At 48.7% G+C, this 22,162-nt stretch overlaps 2 protein-coding genes across 11 annotated transcripts in view; one reads left to right on the top strand and one right to left on the bottom strand.

Annotated features, from left to right (window-relative positions):
• Window positions 1-3,869, top strand: part of ANKH (ANKH inorganic pyrophosphate transport regulator) — a 130,389-nt gene extending 126,520 nt beyond the window's left edge. The window contains exons 10-12 of the mRNA XM_010981973.3: window positions 598-721; window positions 1,412-1,511; window positions 1,893-3,869. Coding sequence (XP_010980275.1) covers window positions 598-721; window positions 1,412-1,511; window positions 1,893-2,003 — 335 coding nt within the window. The 3' untranslated portion in view covers window positions 2,004-3,869. The remainder of the gene's footprint in view (window positions 1-597; window positions 722-1,411; window positions 1,512-1,892) is intronic.
• Window positions 1-22,162, bottom strand: part of OTULIN (OTU deubiquitinase with linear linkage specificity) — a 61,833-nt gene that overhangs the window by 15,729 nt on the left and 23,942 nt on the right. For 4 of the 10 annotated variants that reach the window (XM_064479595.1, XM_031443365.2, XM_064479597.1 and 1 more), the window contains 2 exons: window positions 21,594-21,860; window positions 14,318-19,213 (listed from right to left, as the gene is read on the bottom strand). In XM_064479595.1, coding sequence (XP_064335665.1) covers window positions 19,019-19,213; window positions 21,594-21,860 — 462 coding nt within the window. In that variant the 3' untranslated portion in view covers window positions 14,318-19,018. Of the gene's footprint in view, window positions 1-596; window positions 10,692-14,317; window positions 19,214-21,593; window positions 21,861-22,162 lie in introns of those variants that run through there. The other 6 variants (XR_010378034.1, XM_064479588.1, XR_004133812.2 and 3 more) reach the window with 6 other exon arrangements.

Raw genomic sequence — 22,162 nt, 5'->3', positions numbered from 1 at the left:
CACTCTGCAAGTCTTTATGAAATACCAAAATGGGCGAGGTGGCCGTAGACCAGTGGTCAGGAGGCGGAGGAGGAGACAGGGAAGTGAGACAGGCCCCTTTTCTGCCCCCACGCCTCTCCCCTCCACACCTCCCCCAGCCTGTGGGCCGGAAAGACCTGGCTTCTGGTCCAGCTTCTCAACTCCCAGAATCAAAATGGACCACAATCAAGTTACCGCTTTTCTCTGAGTTTTCTAGACAGGCGGGATCAGCACTTGAGGCTGGGCCGAGGTGGGGGTGGCCAGAGTAGCAGCTCTCCCATCTCCCCACCCCCACTGGGAGATGGTGGTCATGGTGGGGAGTGGCCCTCAACCTGCTGTCTGGACACAAAGGGCTATGATGGGGGAGCCGAGGTGGGGACAGGCCTCCCCCAGGCCCAGAGGTGGCATCAGAAGCCCCTCCCCAGTAAGATGAGGTGACCGACTCAGGGCAACAGCAGCAGGGCCTGGGCCCCAGCCGGCTGCCCCGGGACCTTGGGTCTGCTGCAGGGGAGACAGGGCGAGAGGTGCAAGTCAGGGAGAGGCAGGATGTCGCTGACCAGTCCTTGGCTCTCCCATCAGTCACTGTGAGGGCCCATCTCACCGGGTGGCTGATGACCCTGAAGAAGACCTTCGTCCTGGCCCCCAGCTCCGTGCTGCGGATCGTCGTCCTCATCGCCAGCCTCGTTGTCCTGCCCTACCTGGGGTACGTCGCCGGGGGGCTGGGGTGCGTCGCCAGGGGCTGGGGTACATCGCTGGGGGCTGGGGCTGTGCTCCTGCTGCTGTGTCCGAGTTCTGTCCAGAAGTTAAATCTGCTTTTTCCCCTGAACTCCCCAAGCATGTCCCCAGCTTAGAAATGCAGAGTGATACCTTGCTTCTCTGCCTGGGCACCGGGGGGGAGGCTGCTGAGATCCATTCCAGAAGAGTACTTTCTCGTCCGGCTTCCACACAGTGTTCACTGAGCATCTACCACGGTGTGGCAGAACCGGAAGGGACAAACACAAGGGAGCAAAGGTGCCGCCTTTGTCCTCAGGGGCTCCGGTCTCCTAGGAAGGGGCATAGTCAGCCCCACAACTAGGAAAACCTCACTACACGGAGAGGAGGGGCGAGATGCTTTGGGCCCACGAGCCGGGGGACAAGCCCACCTCCCCTGCCCCCAGCAGTGCTGAGCTGAGGCCTGGAGCTGGGGTGGGAGTTGGCTGGGCTTGGAGTTCCAGGCCCCCCCCCCGCACTCAGGTGGACCGTTTCTCAGGTGCAGCCCTCACCATCAGATCTCTAATGCAATTGTCCCGTCCCCCTGTTGTCCACCCCTTTCCTGAGTTTCAGCTGGGTTTTGACTTGACTATGCCTCAGCACGGCTTTAACAGACGAATGTCCCCTGTGTTCTCATCCCCAGGGTCCATGGAGCCACCCTGGGTGTGGGCTCCCTCCTTGCAGGGTTTGTGGGAGAATCCACTATGGTCGCCATAGCAGCGTGCTACGTCTACCGGAAACAGGTGAGATATGGGGACAAAACCGCACACCTGCCCCAGGTATAAGGAGTCATGTCTGCACCTGAGGAGGAGGAGGGGAGGGGAGGGCAGAGCCACCATCGGGAGGGACTGCAGGGAAGTGCCGTGGTTGGGCAGAGGTAGGCCTCCATCAGCTGACAGCCCGGAAGTGGGAGACGGGATCCCTGAGTGCCTCTCCCAGTCCAAGCATGGCCGACAGCCAGGTAACCCCACCGAAAGGAAGAGCTGACTGAGATGCAGCATCAGCAAGGTCACCCCAACCATAAACAAGGGGTCCCCTGAGACCCTGTGGCCTCTCCCTGCTCTTGGCTCTGCTGCAACGTGCCCCTGTCCCAGCCCCACGCTGATGAGTCTTCTCTGGTCTAGAAAAAGAAGATGGAGACCGAGTCGGCCGCCGAGGGGGAGGACTCGGCGATGACGGACATACCTCCAGCAGAGGAAGGGACAGACATTGTGGAGATGAGGGAGAACGAATGAGGCGCTGCAGGGACAGCTAAGGTGACACTTCGGCGTCATCTGCTCTCCTGTCGTGTTTTTTTCCGGTTTTGTTTTTGGTTTTTTGTTTTGGTAACGCAAGAGACCTTGATTCAAAGGTTTCACAGACACGCTGGCATACTGGGTATGCTCACGCTGATGTGGGGGCCTGCAGAATGGGCTTGCCACTGCTTTGTGGAAACAGAACAATTGACTTCATGCCCCCGCTTCGTGAAAACCCCAAAGACATAGCTGCCTGGTAGTCTACGTTGTCTCCCCTCCCTCGGACAGTCTCCACTTGGAACCAAAGGACCACGGCACACCCCTTGGCCACCACTGCCCAGCAGGCCACAGACTCACCCTGTCCCTTGCATCACTCTTAAGAATCAACAGGTGACAACTCGGCTTTCTTTGATTGGCTTCCCAGTAACATGGCTGTGCAAAGAGATGTAAGCCAGCAACCTCCCACCGTGGAGGCACAAACCGTCTGTGACACGCGTGCGGAGGGCAGCACCAGGCTGCAGCCCAGAGTGGCCGTTCCTGCTCAGGAATGGATCTGTGAACACACTGGACGGACGGACAGATGGAAATCATCTCCCATGGGAAGGTTTGAGGTGCCGTGGGAGCAGCGAACTGATACATGCAAATGATAGCGTCTCACCTCACATTTTTCCTAGATTTGAGTGTGCGCGCACTTTCCCGCACCGCCATGTACATACGTGAGCTGCCTTGTTCAAGGTGTCACAAAAGCGCATCTCCCCATCGCAGCGTCCTTGGGCATGACTTTCCCAGAAGGCTTGCTTTTCACTCACCTTTCCTGAAGATGGCACTAGAGCAAGTGAAACGGAGCATTCTAACTTTTACATGTTAGTTTTTAAAGGGAACTGAAGCTTTAAGTCATAATCTAGCATTCTAATGCCAGGTTGCCGAATCGTCACTTGGGAAGTAGATTTATGACCTGGTCCTGCCATTCTTAGTCCTCACCATGCGGTACAGGTAATTCCGAGTGTACTGTATTCCCCTTTTACGCCACACGAGAAAGCAAGACATTTTATAAACCATAGCAAAATCACTATGTGATACTCCCTGAAATGATACATTTGAAATCCATTTAGTGCAGTCTATTTTTCTAAGTTTTGGAAAGCGGGTTTTTTTCTTTAAAAAATTATGGACACAGTTCACTAAATTCTTGATTTAGTCAAAATTCCTAGACTGAAAGAACCTAAACACAAAAAAAAATATTTTAAAGATATAAATATATACTGTATATGTTATGTAATTTATTTTAGGCTATAATACATTTCCTATTTTCGCATTTTCAATAAAATGTCTCTAATACAATACGGTGATTGCTCGTGTGCTCAAGGTACCTGCAGTTGAAAACGTATTGTATCCATGGATGTTGTATCTTGTTTGTAGCAGTTTTACAGTCTGTCATTTGTATATAAATCTAAGGGTCAGTAAATGACAAGAGAACTATTTTTCACTATGAGTAACAGGGGTTTAAATGGGTCAGGTGGTGTAGACTATCGTGGGAATGGACATACATGCTAGAAGAGCAAAAAGAAGGAAAAAGTCAAGCCTTTTGCATTTATTGCTTTCAGTGCTGTGTAATCATATCGTCCCTCATAGAAAAAAAAGAATGTAAGGGCTTGGAGTCAGCCATGAACATCACAGGGTCCATTCACATGTCTGGACAAATCCCCATGTGCTTCCTGTGAGCAATTTGTCATATATATATATGCAGAAAATTAAGATGCATAACTTTGGGGTGTTTCAGGGGCAGATCTGAGAGGATGGGGGAAAAATCTAATTGTATCAGCTTTTTTAAAGTACATGACTAGAAAATTAAACAGCAGTATTTTTTAACATGTGTGATTAGTATTTCATGCTTGTGGGGTTGGAGCTTAAAGAGCAAATTGAAAAAGCAAATTCCTTCCCTCAAAATCGAGGAAAGACCCCCCAGGCTCCTTATGCAACTAGAAGAGGGCATTCTGACATCAGAGGCACTTTCAGGGTGAAGATTCGTGGGCCATGGTATTTTGCTAGTTTGGGAAAACACGGGCCGCAAGCCCAGACCCAGACCGCCACGATGGAGCTGTGACTCTGCAGGACGCCCGTGTCCAAGACCTTTCTTCCTGAAGTACACGCTCCCCTGACACAGTTCCTTCGTTGGCTTGTGCTGCTAAAACCCGCCGGCCTGACAAGCACACACCTTAACTTCTAAAGCAAACCCCACCGCCGGCAGGTTCTTCGGCACGGGCTGGGGAGGGGGGGGGCCCTTCTCCTTCCCACTTTTCAGGGTGATGGGGGGGCACCCCTTGGACTTCATCGACCAAAGAAACCTTCCCCCGACACAGGTTCCTTTTCTCTTGCAAGTCACTCAGGATTTCTGTGAAAGCCTCAGGCCAAGGACTATGCAAAGACCAGCCATGACTTTCTCAGTGTGGACCGGTGCCTTGTAGACACACACAATCTAAAACCACGGGAGCATGAAGCTGCTTTTATTTAGATGCTGAGAAGTGAGTTTGGGCCATTCAGAGAGGTCTTTCCAACCCGGGGGTCTTCTCTGGGCCAGCTCAGGTCAGAGCAGCTGGTTGTGTCAAAGCAGGCCGCTCTTTGCTTTCTCATTCTCCACGCAGCTGCCGTGGGCTCTGCCCACAATGAGCGGGACCTCGGTGCCACTGGCATCAGTGAGACACCAAGATCTGAGCAGGAGGAAGCAGGCCGGGCTGGCTCCAGGAAAGATGTGATTGGGCAGGACCTGCCGGCCATGTGGCTCGGCGTGTGGCGAGGTTTGCACGTTGGCCGGAAACCCTCACCTGCTTGGGATTCCTTACTTTGGGCACAAAGGCCACAGGTTGACATCAGCCACACCCCCTCGCTGCCCAGGTTTGGCTGGTCTTGTGCCCAAAGGTCATCTTCTCTGATTTGCATGTATGTTTTGCTTTGTATTTTAGCAGTACCAGGTGGTCTGGCTCTGAAACTGCCTGGGACGGCTGATACTCAGAAACAGAAACTTCTGGCTTTGCTGTAGGGTATATTGGATGGCTAAGGAGATTTCGTTACGGTAGTAAAAGCACTTTCTTTTTCACTCCTGAGTCCTTGCAATAAATAACCATTGCAGGCGCAGTGGGCAGGAGGCCCACAAGGAGGGAGGTCCAGACTCAAGATGGTCCATCAAGCCAGACGCCAGGGTGCTCTCCAGCCGGGGCCCAGCTCGGTGGTCCCCACATGCAGCCTTTTCCTGCCTCTCCCGCAGTCCCCAGACACCAGAACTTACTCAATGATAACTTTAGAGCTAGATGTAAAAGAGTTAACACCGACTGACCCTCCTAACTCCTCCTCACTTGGGAATCATCTGGAAGGGGCAGGGGGAGGTCAGCTGTTTTGTGCCCTTAGTTTCCAGAAACATACCCATTTAAAGACTCAGTAGCTCTCTGACTGGATTTTTTTTTCCTTCTTCAAACTGAAGTGGGGGAAAGACTGAGAAAGTAGTACTGTTGTTGTAATTAAATGATTACTTTGAGAAACATTTTCTTGTATTCAAGAATCCTTCTATTTCTGAATATCTCAGCAGACCAGTGCCCAGGACAGCATGAGCTGGTATGTACCCACCAGCCAGGGTTTCTGGCTTCCTACTTTGCAGGCGAGCTGCCCTCCTAACTTAGGATGAAGTCTTCATCAATCAAAGCAATGCTCGGTCCTTTTATGTGCTAAGTCCTGACCTTTATGCATATAGAGAACCAAAATTGCAATGAGCAAGGCTTTGTAGCACGTGGCGATCTGTAAGTGTTTAGAGGTCTGCGTTGCATGTGCAGCCGATTCCCTGAAACCAGGCTCCCACCTGCCTTCCGAGACACAGCCTCAGGCACAGCCCTCACAGAGCTCTTTCATAAAAAGCATTTGAACCGTAGAAAAGCATGTTTTTGAGCAACGTGTTTGGTAAACATTCAAGATGGTCCTCTGTGTGGTTACTTGGAGTCTCTATTTCTGGCCTTTGAAGCAGCAAAACACCACGTGACTCATCAGCTGATCTAACCACACATAAAACAGGATGTAGAGAAAATCTGAAGAAAAATAGACCAAAAGGCCCTGCTCCTACCCTTTTACAGGTTAAAAGTCTAAAATGAACTACCTAAGTGTGCAAAATGTGAGACGTGTAATTACGTAATCAACCCACACCCAACGCCGAAGTCAGGAAAGGTGTAACAAATTATAGTGTTTACTGTCTGATCTCAAAAAGGGAAAACAGTGAAGGGGAGGTGGTAAGATCTTGCTGTAAGTTGACTTCACTTTCTTCTCCCGAGGGGAGGTTAGAACTATTCGCTGTGGCAAAGCAGCTCATCAAAGGTGCACCTCCAAAGTCTTTTTTTTTTTTTTTAATCATCTCTGCCAAGTCCAAGTGGTTCCAGGATAATTTTTTCTCTGCTTCATTTGCAATCAACCAGGGTCTCTGAACGACTGTAAGATCTATGCACTTTTATAGATGGCTGTCAGCTACCCACAGATTCAGCACATGTTTATTTGGTGCCTCTTTTTAAGTTAGGAGATGTAACTTAAAGTGCACTTCACTAAAGACTTGGCTTCTACAGTCCGTATACGTAAACAAAAGCGCACAAGACCTAGGAACCCTTTCTCTCTCCAGAAGAATACGTGGTTTCCTTAGGTTACAGTGGGGAGATGCACCACTCGCCCTATGGCTTCGTGGAGACTCAGTGATGTACAGAGACTGGTCGTTACTGTGAGGTTTAGAGGCAGATGTTGTCCATCTGTGAACCAGGGACAAGAAATGGTGACTTGGGAGTGGGGACCACTACAGCCAGGTGGATTCTGGTTCCGTGAAGTGTGGGGCCACAGACATGGGGGACCCACTGTTTGGATGAACCTGATACTGAAAGCAAAGTTCAAGCCACTCTGGATGAACAAAGGAGGTACACGGTACCTCAACGCCAGGCACCCAGCACCCGAGGCGTGGCCCAGTCACCGGGAAGCAGGCCACTCCCCCACACCCACAAGGCCTATGGGCAAACACACTGCTCCTTCGACCCACACCACATTCGGTTTGCTTCGTAGTGTATGGAAAGGGCAAATATCTGAAGCTGGAAAGAGCAAGAAGCTCGTCGCGGGGCTTCAGAAACCTTGACAGAGCCACACGGGGGCTCCTGTTCAGCAGCGACAAGCCTGTGCTAGTTCATACAAGGAGAACTTCAGCGTCACTCACACCTCTCTGGCCTCACGGCGGCCACCTGTACATCGAGAGGGTCCAGTCATTATTGCCAAGGCTCCTTCCTGGTCTAACAGTCTGTGTAGGATCTGGGATTTACAACATGGTACGGGATCCTGCAATGGAGAAATAAAATTACCTCATTCTTTCTTTCAGATCTGAACATTAGCAGTGATCCAGAATTTTTTTTTTAAAACAAAATTAAGTCTCCTGGGACTCATTATTCTACGTGAGCTGTGGCTGTCAGCTTACAGGCTTTTTGGTTTCACGTCAAAACTGTGGGTTTAGTTTAAACTGTTAAAGCCAATCACATTAAAATATTTGTACAGCCTTCATTAAAATTGACTGCAGAGGTCAGTATAAAATATACGCTGCATTTAAATGCTGTGTATGTATTTCATAGATGTAAGTTTTTGCATTGTTAAGAGCATTTATATATGCTTTTCTTTTTTGGAATTTTTTGGAGGAGGAGGAATTTGTGCTCATATATTGTCAAACAGCTTTCATATTTTAATTTTACTTTAAGTAAAGCTTAGATGGTTGGCATATGATTGAAATTGTTTTTAGTTTCTTGATTTTCTTGTTCTAACCATTAGTCTGTTTACATGCCCCAAATTATATGGTTTCCTAATTCTGACTACAATTTCCCTTTTTTGTCAAACGTACATGAGACATTAAAATTTCCCCCTTTGCCTTGGTAGCTAAAACCTCTAGCCACTGGGATATTTCCCCAAACTCCCTGTCTTATTTAAACATGAGCCATTTCTTCAAATTTTATTCTGTATTAAAATGGATTTTTACTTCCCACAACTACAGCAATACTGAAAGTTCTTCTCTGAGGCCCAGCTTCTCCCCACCGCTTCTAGAATGGAGATCCAGACAGCCTGGCTTTAGGAAAGTAAGAGGTACAGCATGTAAAACCCCACCTGCCCACATCTGAGAGACTTGCTCTTATCAGTCTTTATGTGAAAAGCATTACTGTTTTTTCAGCTATAATGTCTTGACCTCAAAGAATGATGGCTCTCATTTTTTTTTAACCTCCTATGAGAGATTATATAGAGAATGTGTTTTTTTACATACCTGAAATCAACAAGGATGTAAGCATGCTACTGACCTGCTTCTGACCGCGTGTTCGCTTTCCTGCTTCAGGACATGTCTGAGTTAAAATGCCAGTGGCAGTACTACCTCTGCCATGCTGCCCTCTTACTGCCTCTAATACCACATGATTTTGAAGTCTTAGAGGTCTTCCTGCTTGGCTATGAGGTAGGGTGTGGAGCTGTACTGGCCCAGACATTGTCAGCAAATCTGCACCCTCCCCACACTTTCTCCTGCCACCCCAGATGAATCACATGCTCATCCTCCCAGAAACCTCCTCCATGACACACCCATCCCTCACTGTCACACTAACCCCCATCAGTCCTCCCCTCTAGTTTCTCTCACTTCCATCCCTCCCTCTGCATCTTCTGTATTCCCACTGGCTTAGCTCCAGGGCTCCTGTTCACCTAGGGCCTGGATGCTACTGAAGCCTCCAAAACAGTTTCCCTTCTCCACGCTCGTGTGTCCACCTGGACAACAATGTAAATGACCCCTCCTAGAGTTCTGCAGTGCACAGCCTGCACAACCGTTCCCAGCGGCCTGCCCACTGCCCCCTTCCTCACACATTGCAGAAGACTTTCAGTGTTCATATTTGTCTTCATTTCTGAGGGCTGAGGGCTTTTAATCAAGAAGATGTTAAAGTAAACCACAAGCTGGTTCATGGTTTTGAAACACCTGTCTCTACTCTGCCTATTTATGAATTGTCCTAAACCACCCACATCCACACCTTATACAATGGTGGTAAACTACTGAAAGGTTTCACCTTGCGGTAAGTAGTTTAAATACATTCATAGATACAACTGAATGGGTTTTTAAGTTAATATCAAGGAGAAAACTAAGCCCTGTTCTAAGTTTTCCTTTTCAACACTTTGAAAGGCAATGCTGGGGTGAAGGGCATATTGGCATTGTTTATGTTCTTATATGCCCCCAGCAAGCTCCAGGCTCCCTACTGGACAATGCAAGCCAGTAAATACCACTTCACAGTTCAACACACTGGTCTTTGCACAAAAGGAAAAAAGTCAGCAGCTGTGAGTCCTCATTCTATCTCTGCTTCTTATTAGCTGTGAGCCAGGCAGGTTATCGGATGCCTCTGGATCTGCCTCCTCTGCGCTAGAACAAGATCTTTTCTAGCTCCCCTCCGCTGCGATGTCAGGATTTGCAGAGCCGTCAACGGCGGTGCACAAAGGCGGGGGTGCACGTCCGCCAGGCTCCCAGGCAGCTTGGGAGCACCCCAGCCACCAACTCTACCGCCGGGCTCCTTTCAGCAAAGAAAAACTACTAGAGCTTTTACAAAACAAAACAAAGGCCAGTCTAACTTTGGGTTCAGAACCTTTGGATCCAAAGACCAAAAGAGAATGAACAAATAGAATAATTATTATCAAACTTCACATTATACCACACACCTAGAATTCTTTCCTCTGACTCGTGTACCAGGCTCTCTTGCTCTAAAGACAAGTAGCTGAGGAAAGCCGGCTATGGTCAGCCCCCGGGGCCCTGTTAGGAGAGATGCTCCCATGTTCACGCGTGACGGAGTCAAAAAGGGATTTCTCCCCGGTGCCTGGCAGCACCGCGTCCCAGCTCAGCTCTGTTCTTCTTTCCGCCTTTCCCCCAAATGCTGCCACTGCCCAGATTCCAGTGGCCTTCCTCACCCTACAGCTGTGTTGCTATTTAATTCCACCTTCTTTAAAAAAGACTCCACCTGCCCACCCCCACCCCAGGCCTGCTCCCACCTTAGTTGGGAACCTAGTTTACATGCTCCTGGGTGACCTAATCTGGGCCTGTTTCCAATTCCAAATATACACTGGGGATCCCCAGGGCTGTTTTTCCTGCCCTGACTTGTTCCAGAACTGCAGTCCAGTCACCTCCCAACATCTCAGCCTTAAGCCCTGCCCCCCGCAGACTTCCACCCCTCTCCAGCTAGATGAGTCACATTAGCACCCGCCCGGACACCAGCCTACGCCATGTGCCACCTCTCCCTCAGTCAAGTCACTGACCTTGTCAGTTCTCGCTCCCAGCATCTCTCACTTCTCTCCCTCCCTCTGCACCCTCTTTCGTCCCACTGGTTTAGTTCAGGTGCTCCTGGTCACCTAAGGCCTAGATGCCAAAAATGGCTCCAGAATGGTTCTCCTTCCCAAGCTCATGTGTACTCCTGGACCACGATGTGAATGACACCTAGAGCTTTGCAGTGCACAGCCTGCACAACCGTTCCCAGCAGCCTGTCCGCCTCCTCCCACCGCACACCTCACCCTGCTCTTCCAGGCTGGTCCTTCCTCTCACTCCAGGCACTGGGCTGCTGCAAGGAGGACTCTGCACTTACACAGGTGGGCACCAGGCTGAGTCAGGGATACATGTAGTAAACAAGGGCCCAGCTGGAAGGAGGATGGAAACACCCAATGAGAAGCAGTGACACAAAACAGGGACTCCTGGCAGTGCCCCAGCCTCCTGCTCCAAGCGTCTTAATGCCTCGCCCCATTCCAGAACCTGTGCACTCTTTCACACCTCACCCACGCTGAGGGAATCAAAGGACCAAGAGTAGATATTTTTCAAAAGAGAATTTGTAGAGATGGTTTCTTTGCAGAGCTACACCAAGCCTGTCTCCTCCTTGGGGGGAGTGTGTACATGTGTGTGGGGTTGGGGTGGGGTCCCTCAATGCCTTAAACCTAATGACAGGGCTCTTCAGGAGACACCCAGAGAGCTTGAAACGGGCCCCTGCAGTGGTGGGCACTCGGTGGACAGGTGTCTGACTCCCCTGTCAAATTTGACGGGAGAGTCACAGGAGGGGACACCAGGGTGGTGACACACACCACGTTTGTCAGGGCAGAGGTCTTCCCCATGAATCAGGCCCGGGCCACACAGATAAACAAGCTGACCTGGGGTTTGTCTTACATCCCTAGCGGGTGAGTGGGGCTCAGAAGAACCTGGGGGTAATAACACTGGATTCTTGGAGCTGCAAAGGAGGAAGTGGTGGGTCGGGGTGGGACCATCAGCCACTTCACAGAAACTGCCGAGCTGGGGGCAGAGGTCTCCGGATCCCTGGAAGCACCCCATGTGAGAACAACAGAATGAGAGCTGAGCGCTGGGCAGGCCCAGGGAGGCATGCTGGTGTACGACGGCAACTGTCAGGAGAAAGATCTTCCACCCTCCACCCTTCCTCCTGCTCCGGATGGGGCAGTGAGTGATCAGCGGTTTCACTCCGGGTTCAGCTCGTCTGTCACACATGCATGTGAGGCCCAACATGGGGAGGTGTAGAGAGGGCCTGGGAGGGCCGGGGGGAAGGGAAGGGGAGGGCTGGGCCAGCTCTCCCTACAGCCCTGATGTTGGCACCTTGCCTGCCCAGAACAGACACTCTGGTGAATCAATGAAGGCATTCACACCTTCCGCCCCTGAACATACTCTGACCCCAGGTCACCTGCACAATCACCTTCTTCCCTGCATCCTTCTCATCTCCAACCCCCTCTTCTTATCACTATGGTCATGCTCTCCGTGAACTAAGATCACCCGAGCCAGTCCTTGTCACTTGCCTTTGCCACCAAAAGGGATCATCTCCCTGTAAAATACATATGGAAGAACCAAAAGTATTCTCACATACAACGGTCTAGTTAGACACTGTAGTAACAGATGTGTAAAGGAAGCGAGCAGATGGTTCCCAGAAAATGACCCACGAATGGCTTCTCCCAAGGAAAACATGCCTCGCCTTGCTCAAGTGAAGGAACGCAAACTGAAAGTCCAGCTATCAACTCAGCAAAGACCAAAGTTTGGCAGAGCTCAGCACTGGCAAGAGCCTAGCGAAACCGGCCCTCCCGCTCTGCAGGGGAAATGTTGTCACTCAGTGGTACCTCTTCAGAGGACAATCTAGCAAGATGCCTCAAGTTCACCCTCAACAAGGGAAAGAGGCTAATGTCATGGGCAAAGAACATGAAAAGGCCATGCAGGAAAGAGATACCACCAAACCCAGAGCACTGAGGATAAATGCTCCCCACTTATTACTAGAATCAAAAGCCATTTAAAACTACACATCTTTCTTCCTTTCCAAACTCTTTTTCTTGCCAGGTGGTCAAAGCTTAAAATTAAATTATCCCTAGTGTCACCCAGGGGACAATGCAGCAGGCCCTGCAGCACCTGCTGGTGAAGGAGAACTTCCTGCAACTTTTCGGAGGGAAGGTTGGAAATACGTATCAAGAGCCTTAAACATGGTCAGTCTGGAGATGCGTGAGAAGATTCATGAACGAGGAGGTGCCTTACAGCACTGCTTATAATTGAGAAAAATGGAAGTACTTGGTGTTAATTATATAATATTTTCTGAAGGTTTTTTTTTTAAACCTTAGAGTGCATCACAGTTTCTCACCACCTTGTACAATTAGGATGTGACCTCCGAGAGTATCAACAACTTCCATGGCGTGTTTGCTTTTTATCTCCTCTGCATTCTTTCCGACATCGCAAGGAGTGCCATCTCCGGAATGAGGGGCACAGCACAGCCTGACAGCACTTCACCTTCCATAAAGTGCATTCCGGGTCTCCATCTGGGGAGGTGGCACTACGGGGTACTGGAAGACACTGTACTTGGCTTTAATACATTTTCTAAATTGTAACAGAGAATGAAGGGTAGTCACACCACTGTCACCAGACCTCTCAGCCATCTGGTGAGAGGTCACAGGGCCAGGCTGCAGGGTCCGGCCGAGGGTGCAGGTGGGAAGCAAGATCCCAAACTGGAGGGAAGAGCAAAAAAAAATCCTCACTCAGCCCTAGGGAGCTCGCGGGGAGCGCCACCCCAGGCTCTTCCGCCCAAGGGCCGAATCGGCTTTGTCCCCAGGGCTGTGCTGGGGGCTCAAAGTCTGGAATGAACCCACCAGACCCAGCAGGTCAGAAGGTCATTACCAGGCCACTCACACAGAGCCCAGACGAGACAGGGGTAGGAGTGAGGAGGGAAGACAAACAACTGAGAGAACCCACAGAAAAAAACGCTCAGATTTCCAGCAAGGCAGCTGGGAGATGGGAGGTGGGAATGTACTGTATAAACAGTCTCATTTACACACATGTAACATGGCTTGTCTTTTCTTGATCATTTGATCCTAAGGGCTTCCTGAGGACCCACAGCCGGGGTCCCTGGCTTCCTCTAGACTCACCATGGAGGAGAAATGCCAGAAACGCTGCCCTGGGAACTGAGGAGAGCACCGAGTGCAGACAAGACGATGGGCAAGTGTATTTGTAGCAGACATTTTGTTTATTCACCCAGTCCAACAAGGCCATGAAGGCAGGCACCAGCTCACTGCGGCTGGCTAGCACAGGTCATCCCTCGGCTGCCCGCCACCAGCCCAGCGCTGCCCTCTGGATGCCTGGCCCATCAGCAGGGGGGTTTTCAGAAGCCCAGCCCCATTTTGCCGAGACTCAGTTCTTTGACTCACAGGAGGGCAGCTCACTGTTGGCTAAAACTTCTTGCCCTAACCCCAAGAATACCTTTGAAAGCCCACTGTCTCCTCCTTCTCCAGGTCATTAACATCTTTCAGGGGCAGTCTGATTCATATGCAACGCTATCACACTTCTGGGGGCGCTTCCATAGTCTGGTTGGTTCTCGAACACCTGGGAGCAGTGTACACCGCGGGCCTCTCCTCAGCAAGCACACGGCAAGGCTGGTGTGGACCATAGCAGCAGCCCCACTTTGCAGGCCCAAAGGATCTTCCTCGAAGCCTTGTTATGTGCTGGTGTCTCACTTCGCCCCCACCCTGACTCCCACTGGGGACAGCTGGTGGTGGAGACGAGGACTGAGTTGTCAGGAAGCGGAGTGACTGGCCCGAGCTCATCCGAGTGGTGAGCAGCCAGTGACGGGACTGCTACTGAATTCAGACCCAAGCCCAGAACCACACACCTAATTTGGGGGGATCACTTTAAGTGGGTCCAACACCATCATACGCCTGTCTTGGGGGTGCTGGCAAGTTAATGCACTGAACCAAAATCTCCCAAGTCCTCAAAGTCAGGCATTTAACCAGAGCAACACAACCAGGCTTCTGAGCTTTTATTTTCTCAGTTTATTTTTAGTTATTATTTTTACAGTCCTCAGCGGCTGGGTTTGCTGTAGGTGACCAACAGCAAAACCTGAGTTGGCTCTGCCTCTGACCATGAAGACGAAGACTCAACACCTCACCCAGGGAACTCACACCCTGGGGCCAGGTGTCCGGCCGAGGGTGCAGGTGGGAAGCAAGACCCCAAACTGACAGGAGCCCTGGGGGCACGGTTTGCAGAGTAGGCGAAGTTTTTGACAAATGCTGACATTTTACAGTGTAAACAGGACACTCTGCTAAACAAGCCAAGACGAGCGGGCCAGGTTCACACCATGTTCCCAGCTGTCCTCCCTTCACAGCCCGGCCGACAGGGAGGGGACACCACTACCACAGGTAGAAGGTGGGTCATCATCCTCTCCCAATTCACAAGAGAGTCAGAAGCTGCTAAGATGCAGGTAACGGTACCAAAACATTTCTACAGACAATGAAAATGGGAAGGGAGTTCATTAAATACATTCATTTTGGCTTTGTTCCCATATCAAAGTCCTCAAAATTCCCACATTACCATGCATTGCTCTGGCTCCTGTAATGGGTACCATATTTTAGCACCATTTATGAGAATATAAATCAAGGCATTTTTTCATTACATAAAAGCTATTAAAATTAAGTACAAAAAATTATTCTGAAGCTCAGAATTAAGCTCAACCACCCCCGGTTACCGGGAAAACGACTGCCAAGGCTGTGGTTATTTCCAGTCCTGTATCCTTTCCCTGGATGACCTGTGTTCTGGCGACTTCATTCCTGACCCACACCTACACCCAAGGAATCGACAAGAATGAGATAAAACTCTAGTCAATGCTCTCCCTTACTATTAATGAGCTATTCATGAGCTTACAAAATATTGAAATATACAGGTGGCCATAAGGCTTGGGAACAGAGAGAACATAATAAATGGTTTATCGCTATGATACTTCGATACAATTAACCTATTATTTCCAGGCTTAATGACCACTCTGTACAGTTTAGTAATACCTACTAACCCATCCCACCAGTCCCAGTAATAAATTTCAATTTACAATGAAAAAAACTGCAAATGGGACAGCTCCCACCACCCTCCCAAATGTGACTGGGTCTCAGGCTGTGAGGCCTGGCACACAACAGAGTGTCACGGTGTAACTGCACACCAGCGAGCAGACACGTTCATACACACACACCCACTTCTAGTCACGGCCGAGCCTACTTTCTTCCTATTGCTACTGCTACCCGGGCAGGGGCAGCCAAACCACTTTAGTTTTGTGCTTTCCATGGCTCCAAGTTAGTAACTGGATCACACAAGTATTAACCGTCAGTTGCCTGTGTCTTTTCTCACTACCTAACTCAGCCCTAGCTCCCTGGTCTCCCCAGCCTCTCAGAAGAGATCATCAAGGTGGTTTCCCAAGAGTCAAGCATTACATATTCTACTTCTGTTTAACAGGGGACCTAAACTTTAGAAAAAGGAATTTGTAGCCACACACACAGAAGTCCTTCCATTGGTTCAAATTTTTAGCCTTTTATAACTTAAGCCAAGGAGGTCTGTCAGGCATCTGTTGCTTTGTTTCTAAAAGGCATTTTTAATCTAAAATCAATTCCTTCTTCAGTTCACTTCTTACGGTTCCTCAGGTGATTTTAAAATTACTTGAACTTGGGCCCTGCCTTTGCTCAACTCTGGGGATTCTACAACTTACACATACATGTCAGACTCAGCACCTCACACACATTGAGGGCTTCCTTTTTATTGTTTTTAAGTAGTCACAGAACTTTTTAAAAAGGCATTTATGTATTTTTATGTATGCCTACAAGTAAGATTCCCTGGAGGTTTATACTTAGGAAAATACTTTCTCACTTTCAAAGGGGGAGTGTCTCTGCAAAGCCTTGCTTAAGAAAGAGAAAGCAATCAAACTTTATTTTAACACCAAAAAGAAGACAAAGCCAGAAAGTCGGTCTGAGTCCTGTCTCCAGGTGCGATGGTAGGAGTGCCAGGTCACCAAAGGCGAGACAGCACCCGACCGTCATTATCTGGAAGCTCTTCAAAAAGCAGACCATGGACTCTTGGGTAAAACAGCACCTTGGAGTGAAGAGCGCAAGAGGAATAACACAGCCTTGGAAAACAGACAAACAATCACCAAAACAAGCACGCAGAAACCTACAAATGTGTTTTCTGACAGAGGTGTTAGATTCACGTGGCCTGAGCTTTTACCTGATAAGCTCCAGAATTGGAGGAAAAAAGAATAATAGAAGGCTACAAAGGCAGTGGTCTGTTTTCCACAAAGGAAACTTTCACCCATCACTAACTGCACACACAACAGCACAAAGTATCAGCGGCCATACGAAGAGAGCAGGCTGGATCCTGGTCTGTGCATTTAAACCATTTTCAGATGTGCTGCCTTCCAAGCAAGAGGAACCGACATTTCAGATCCAATGCCACCAAGCCTAGATCATGAGTGACAGACCACGCGCGGGCCTCTTGTGCTCAGCCGCCGCTGTCGCTGTTCCGGGTGTGAGTGAGATCAGTGGATGCTGTAAACACAGAAGTAGCTCAGCAGGTGAGGAGGGAAACCAGAAAAAGTTCTGAAGAAGTGGTGTTAATTCCATGGAACTTGTTGCAGGGAAATTCTTTTAGGCTTAATGTACTTTAAATGAACTCAAAGGTCTAAATCAAGCCTGCGTAAGGCAGACATTACCTTTCTGCCAAGACCAAAGGGTCCAAACTGCTGAACACTTGTAATAAACTCTGGGATAGAAAGGAACCTTCTCAAAATGCAAAGACAGATGATCATTGGTATTATTAAATTCAACAGTGGTTATGAACCAACGGCTGGATGGACACAGACCCCTACTGCCTTATACAACCTAAAAATTTGAAGCTATGCTTTTAAAAAGTTCAAGAATGAATGGAAGGCATTTCCTGTTGTAAGTTACATAAAAATGAAGTTACATAAAGTGAAGCATCAAAGTCAACAAGAAGTCATTATTATTACTTTCATTTGGCTTCTGGGTGCCTCTTTATTTCAGGCACCACTGCATTTCACAGTAAAAAAAACAAAGCCTCTCTAACACATTCACACACATTTAGAGCAAAATTTGATCCAAACACTCTAATGAGTAAGTACCTACCAAGATGTGGTGACTATTATTGATGAGGTAACGGGAAAAATACTAGTGTAACAGCCTGCATAGTTTTATGTGTCCTCTGAGTTTTCTCAACCAAGAGTTTTAATTTTTAAGTGAAAGCAAAACTTACATTTGCACAAAAGGTTTGCCCCTCTGGGGGCAAAAAACAGATCAGATAGCTTATAAACTGTATTAAATTGGACCAAATGAAGATTTTAATTATTATAAGATAAACTCGGTACTTTCAGGGTAACATCACCTCCACAAATACTGAACCAGTTCAGGTGCTGCTGATACAGTCCTGAAGAGTGACCTATCTGGTTCCTGGGAACAGTGTCTGCAGTCCATGCCCCACTGGACGATTCAGGCCCCAGTGCAGAGCATGCTCAGCTCAGCTGCCCTGCCCCACTCCCCGGCACCACCCTAGCTCATGACCATGCAGGCAGTCACTCTCGCCTGGGAACGCTGCCTCCCCCAGGCCTCCCAAACCAAATAGGGCAGACACAGCTCAGCCATGCTTTTGCACTTGGTTTGAGGACATGCTTCTGTTTAAACTTACTCATGAAAAACCTTAGGCACTCTGCTGTTACTCATCCCCTGCCGGCAGATGAGTTACATGAATTTGGCAACAAAAGCACGCTCAAAAAAACAGGGCACAGAAAGACCTGGATCCAGCTCACCGCCATCTCTGAACGCAGGTGAGTGCCTGAGTCATCTGGCCTTGGCTTCCTCTAGAAAAGCAGGTGGATCTGAGCCCTGTTCTGACTATAAAGTGGTGACCCTGTGGAACTGGAGAATAACGAACAGCCCCCGACTCTAGAGATCAACCAACCACAAGCAGCACCGGCCCACCAACCACGCACCGCCTCACCAGCCACCAGACCCGGTGTGTCCGCCACCTCAGGCACCTGTCATGTTCCTGCAGAGCAAGGATTTCCTGGTGCCACTGCCTCCTCCAGCAGCAACTTCTCCAGCCTTGAAATAACTCACTTTTGGACCCAATTCTTAATCTTCTATTAGATAATCCACTTAGAATAGCTTCAATATGTAAATCCAAACCGCTTTCAGTGAGACTATCGGAGGATGTTATGACTGGCCCAGAATTCTACCACGTGAGGAGCCTGCACAGGAAGAAGGGCACGGCACAGACCCGTTACCACCAAAACAACAAACAACTACTATCTTTAAAAAAAAAAAATTTGAAAGCCAGCTTACTATTAGAGAGGCTTTTGATTTGAGATATAAAGAACAAATTCCTCTCCAAAATGAGTCTCCTCTGATACAAAAGTGTTTGTTTTACGGAGATGCAGTCTGCACCTTTCAACAGGTGTGCTCTGAAGTTCTCCACTGAAACATACTGCATCACAGATGAGGGGGAAAACTTAGTTAATTCTTATTATTAAAAGCTACTCTTCAGAAATCCCAGTCCAGCTTGGCTCTCAGGGCCCAAGTGTCCTGTGAGGTCATTCTCAGGGACCCGCAGGCCCGAGGCCCAAGCCGAGGAGCTGCCCGCGCACCTTGGCCGCATTGCCGGGCCGTCTGAGTGTGTCTCACAGACTCGTCTCCTCACACACTCGGACAGGGATGTTGTAGTGCCGATCATCCTCGGCGATCAGGGTCACCACTGGCCAGTCCCTGGGTGGGTCGGTAGGGTAGATGGTGAGGAACTCCTCAGTGCCGTACTTGGAGAGCCGGTACACCTGGATGGTGTGGCACACCGCGTAGGCAAGAAGGAACATTTCAACCTGCAGGAGGAGCAAACAAGTGTGTGGAGGGATGCCCCACTGAAGGATGCAGCTCACCACCCGCTCCCTCCCTGACATCCCAGGCAGCACAGAGCCTGGCAAAGCCACAGCCTTTTTTCCGCCCCGTGGGCCCAGCCCCACTCCTCTGTACATGGGTTGTTAGGTAACAAACACACCATCAGGAAGGGATCATATGTCGGATAAGGGACCTGCATCCGGCATACATAAAGAACTCTTACAAATCAACAACAAAAAAGCAAATAACCAGTTTAAAAATTGGGCAAAGAACATGTACAGAATAGATACTTCTCCAAAATGGATATGCAAATGCCAAGAAGTACATGAAAAGTTATCAGGGAAATGCAAATCAAACCCACAGTGAGACGCCCCTTCCCACCCACCAGAATGGCTATAACCACAAACAGATAATCACGGGGAGTGACGGCTTCACAGGTACAAGGTTTTCTCTCAGGGCAATGAAACTGTTTTGGAACTTGACACAGGTGATGGTCACACAACATTGTACATGTACGGAAAGCCACTGAGCTGTACACTTTAAAATGGTTAATTTTGTGTTACATAAACTTCATCTCAATTCTTTTTTAAAAAGTGTGGTAAGGATATGAAGAAATGGGACTCTGAAACCTTGCTGGTAGGGATGTAAAACAGTGCAGCTGCTTTAAAAAAGTTTGGTAGTTCCTCAAAATTTTAAACAAAGAATTACCATATGGCCCAGCAATTCCACTCCTAGGTCTATACCCAAAAGAAGCGAAAACACATGTCCACACAAAAATCCTGCACATGATTTCACAGCAGGATTATTCAGAATCGCTAAAAGTGGCAGCAACCCAAATGGCTGAATAAAGTGTGACATATCCATACAATGGAATGTTATTTGTCAAAAAAAAGGAATGAAGCACTGATGCACACTGTAACATGGGTGAATCTTGAAGACTTTAGGCCAAGTAAGAGACGCCAGTCGTGAAAGGCCACTTAATTAGGTTCCATTTATGTGAAACACCCAGAATAGGCAAATCTTTAACAACAGAAAGCTGGAGAAGGAGGAATGAGTTCTAACGGGTATGGGGTTTCCTTTAGACAAAGTGGTCTAAAATTAGACTTGTGATGGCTGCAAAACTCTGTAAACATACTAAAAACCTGGGTTACACACTTCATGAAACATACTAATTTCAATAAAGCTGTTATTTAAAAAAATGTTACAGCAGACTTTGTGGGGACTCAGAAAGGACTAAGTTCAGTCTAAGATGCAAATCACGCTCTACCAGGCTTGTTCCTGCAAAGTATTTGCTATGGTTCAGGAGACCTAAGTAACCTGTATTATGAATATAGATAATTTTTTAAAATAGTTATCTTCAATCCTGTCTGACCCAGCACTGACCATTGTCTATCTGTGCTCTTTCCCATGTACCAGGGAAAGGCAAGCACCACGGATAGTCGGGCAAGCAGGAAGGCAGCCCCCTGGAAGGAGAGCCTTACTGCCGCTCTGTGGTTGGCTATCTCGCTTATGCTTTTCAGGGCAACTTAATGAACACACCAAAGACAGACAGTGCAAGTGTGGTGAGTCAGCTGCTGGCCCACAGGACAGTACTCCATTGGGTCTCCGTAAAACTCCAACTTGGCATATCTGTAAAAGATCCAAGATCAGGCTGGGCCCTACTGACTAAAGTGACTCCATTTCTATTTTTAGAGAATGCTACCTACACAGCTACAGCTGCCACAATTAAACAAGTCCCTTCAGACGACTCTTCCAAGTACTTGGCTTATTTGTAGCTTAACGGAGCCAAGGGTACTGCCTCCATCCACCACACTGCAGAAGAAGGCCTAGGCTGAGAGAACCATGCTAGTTGTAAAACAGGTTCACAATTTTTTGGCACTCCTCACTTGAGTGTTGGAAAGATTAAGTGACTTGCTTCTAACAAACAGAATATGGTGTAAGTGACGGTGTGTGACTTCCAAGATTACATCGTGGGAGGCACTGTGGCTTCCTCCTTGTTCTCTTCTTGGATCACTTTCTGAGAGAAGCCAACCATCATGTTCTGAGGACTCTCAAGCAGCCCTATGGAAAGCCCCACATGGCAAGGAACTGAACCCTCCCACTAACCGTCAGTGAGGAACCAAGGCCTCCTACCAACAGCCAGGTAAGTGCGCCATGTTGGAAGTGGCTCCTCCGGCCCCAGTCAAGCCCCCAGATGACTGCAGCCCTGAACAACATTCAACTGCAACCTTCTGAGACCCTGAGTCAGAGCCACCTAGGAGCAAACTATGCTGCTCCTGAACTTCTGACCCACAAAACCTGAGATAACGTTTGATGGTTGAAGCTGCTGTTCTGGGCTAATATACTCCCAAAGGTACAACTCACCTGTTCAAGGCCACCAGTGTGTCCCACCTGGTTTAGATGGTTCCTCAGCAGCTGTCCAGGGTCACTGGATGTATCCCGAGCAAAGAGAAGCACCGAGAAAAATGGAACTTCCTTTCCCTTCTCTTTGTCATCGTACAGTTCAATGGCTCTGTTTAGCATTAGAAATTTGACAGCTTCATAGAGGCAATACTCGTCGTCTTCATTCATGAACAGTTCATCGCAAGCTATCTGTCTTGCTTCAGTTCTCAGCTCAGCCAAGCCTGCCCACTATAATAAGAAAGTTGCATAATAACTACACTTTCGTCCTGTAAGTCCCTGGTAAAAGTCCATACTACAAGCACAAGTTTATTTTCAAAAGTAGATGACCAGGGGTCACGTGCCAATGCTCAACATTCGAGCTTCCAGCTCAAACGATGGCGCTCTTTAGACCGCCCAAATTCCTTACCAGCTCTCCCCCACTAACCAGAAACAAAAGTATAACGCACTAAGGAGGAGCTCTGGGGCCATGGAACGGAAATTTCAACTCCCCTATCCTCCCAGGCAAAGAGATAGGACCAGTCGATCAGAAG

The sequence above is a fragment of the Camelus dromedarius genome, chromosome 3, assembly GCF_036321535.1.
Source record: "Camelus dromedarius isolate mCamDro1 chromosome 3, mCamDro1.pat, whole genome shotgun sequence".
In the NCBI taxonomy this organism is placed as follows: Eukaryota; Metazoa; Chordata; class Mammalia; order Artiodactyla; family Camelidae; genus Camelus; species Camelus dromedarius.
Note: the sequence above shows the minus strand (reverse complement) of the source record. Positions and strands in the feature narration are given on the sequence as shown.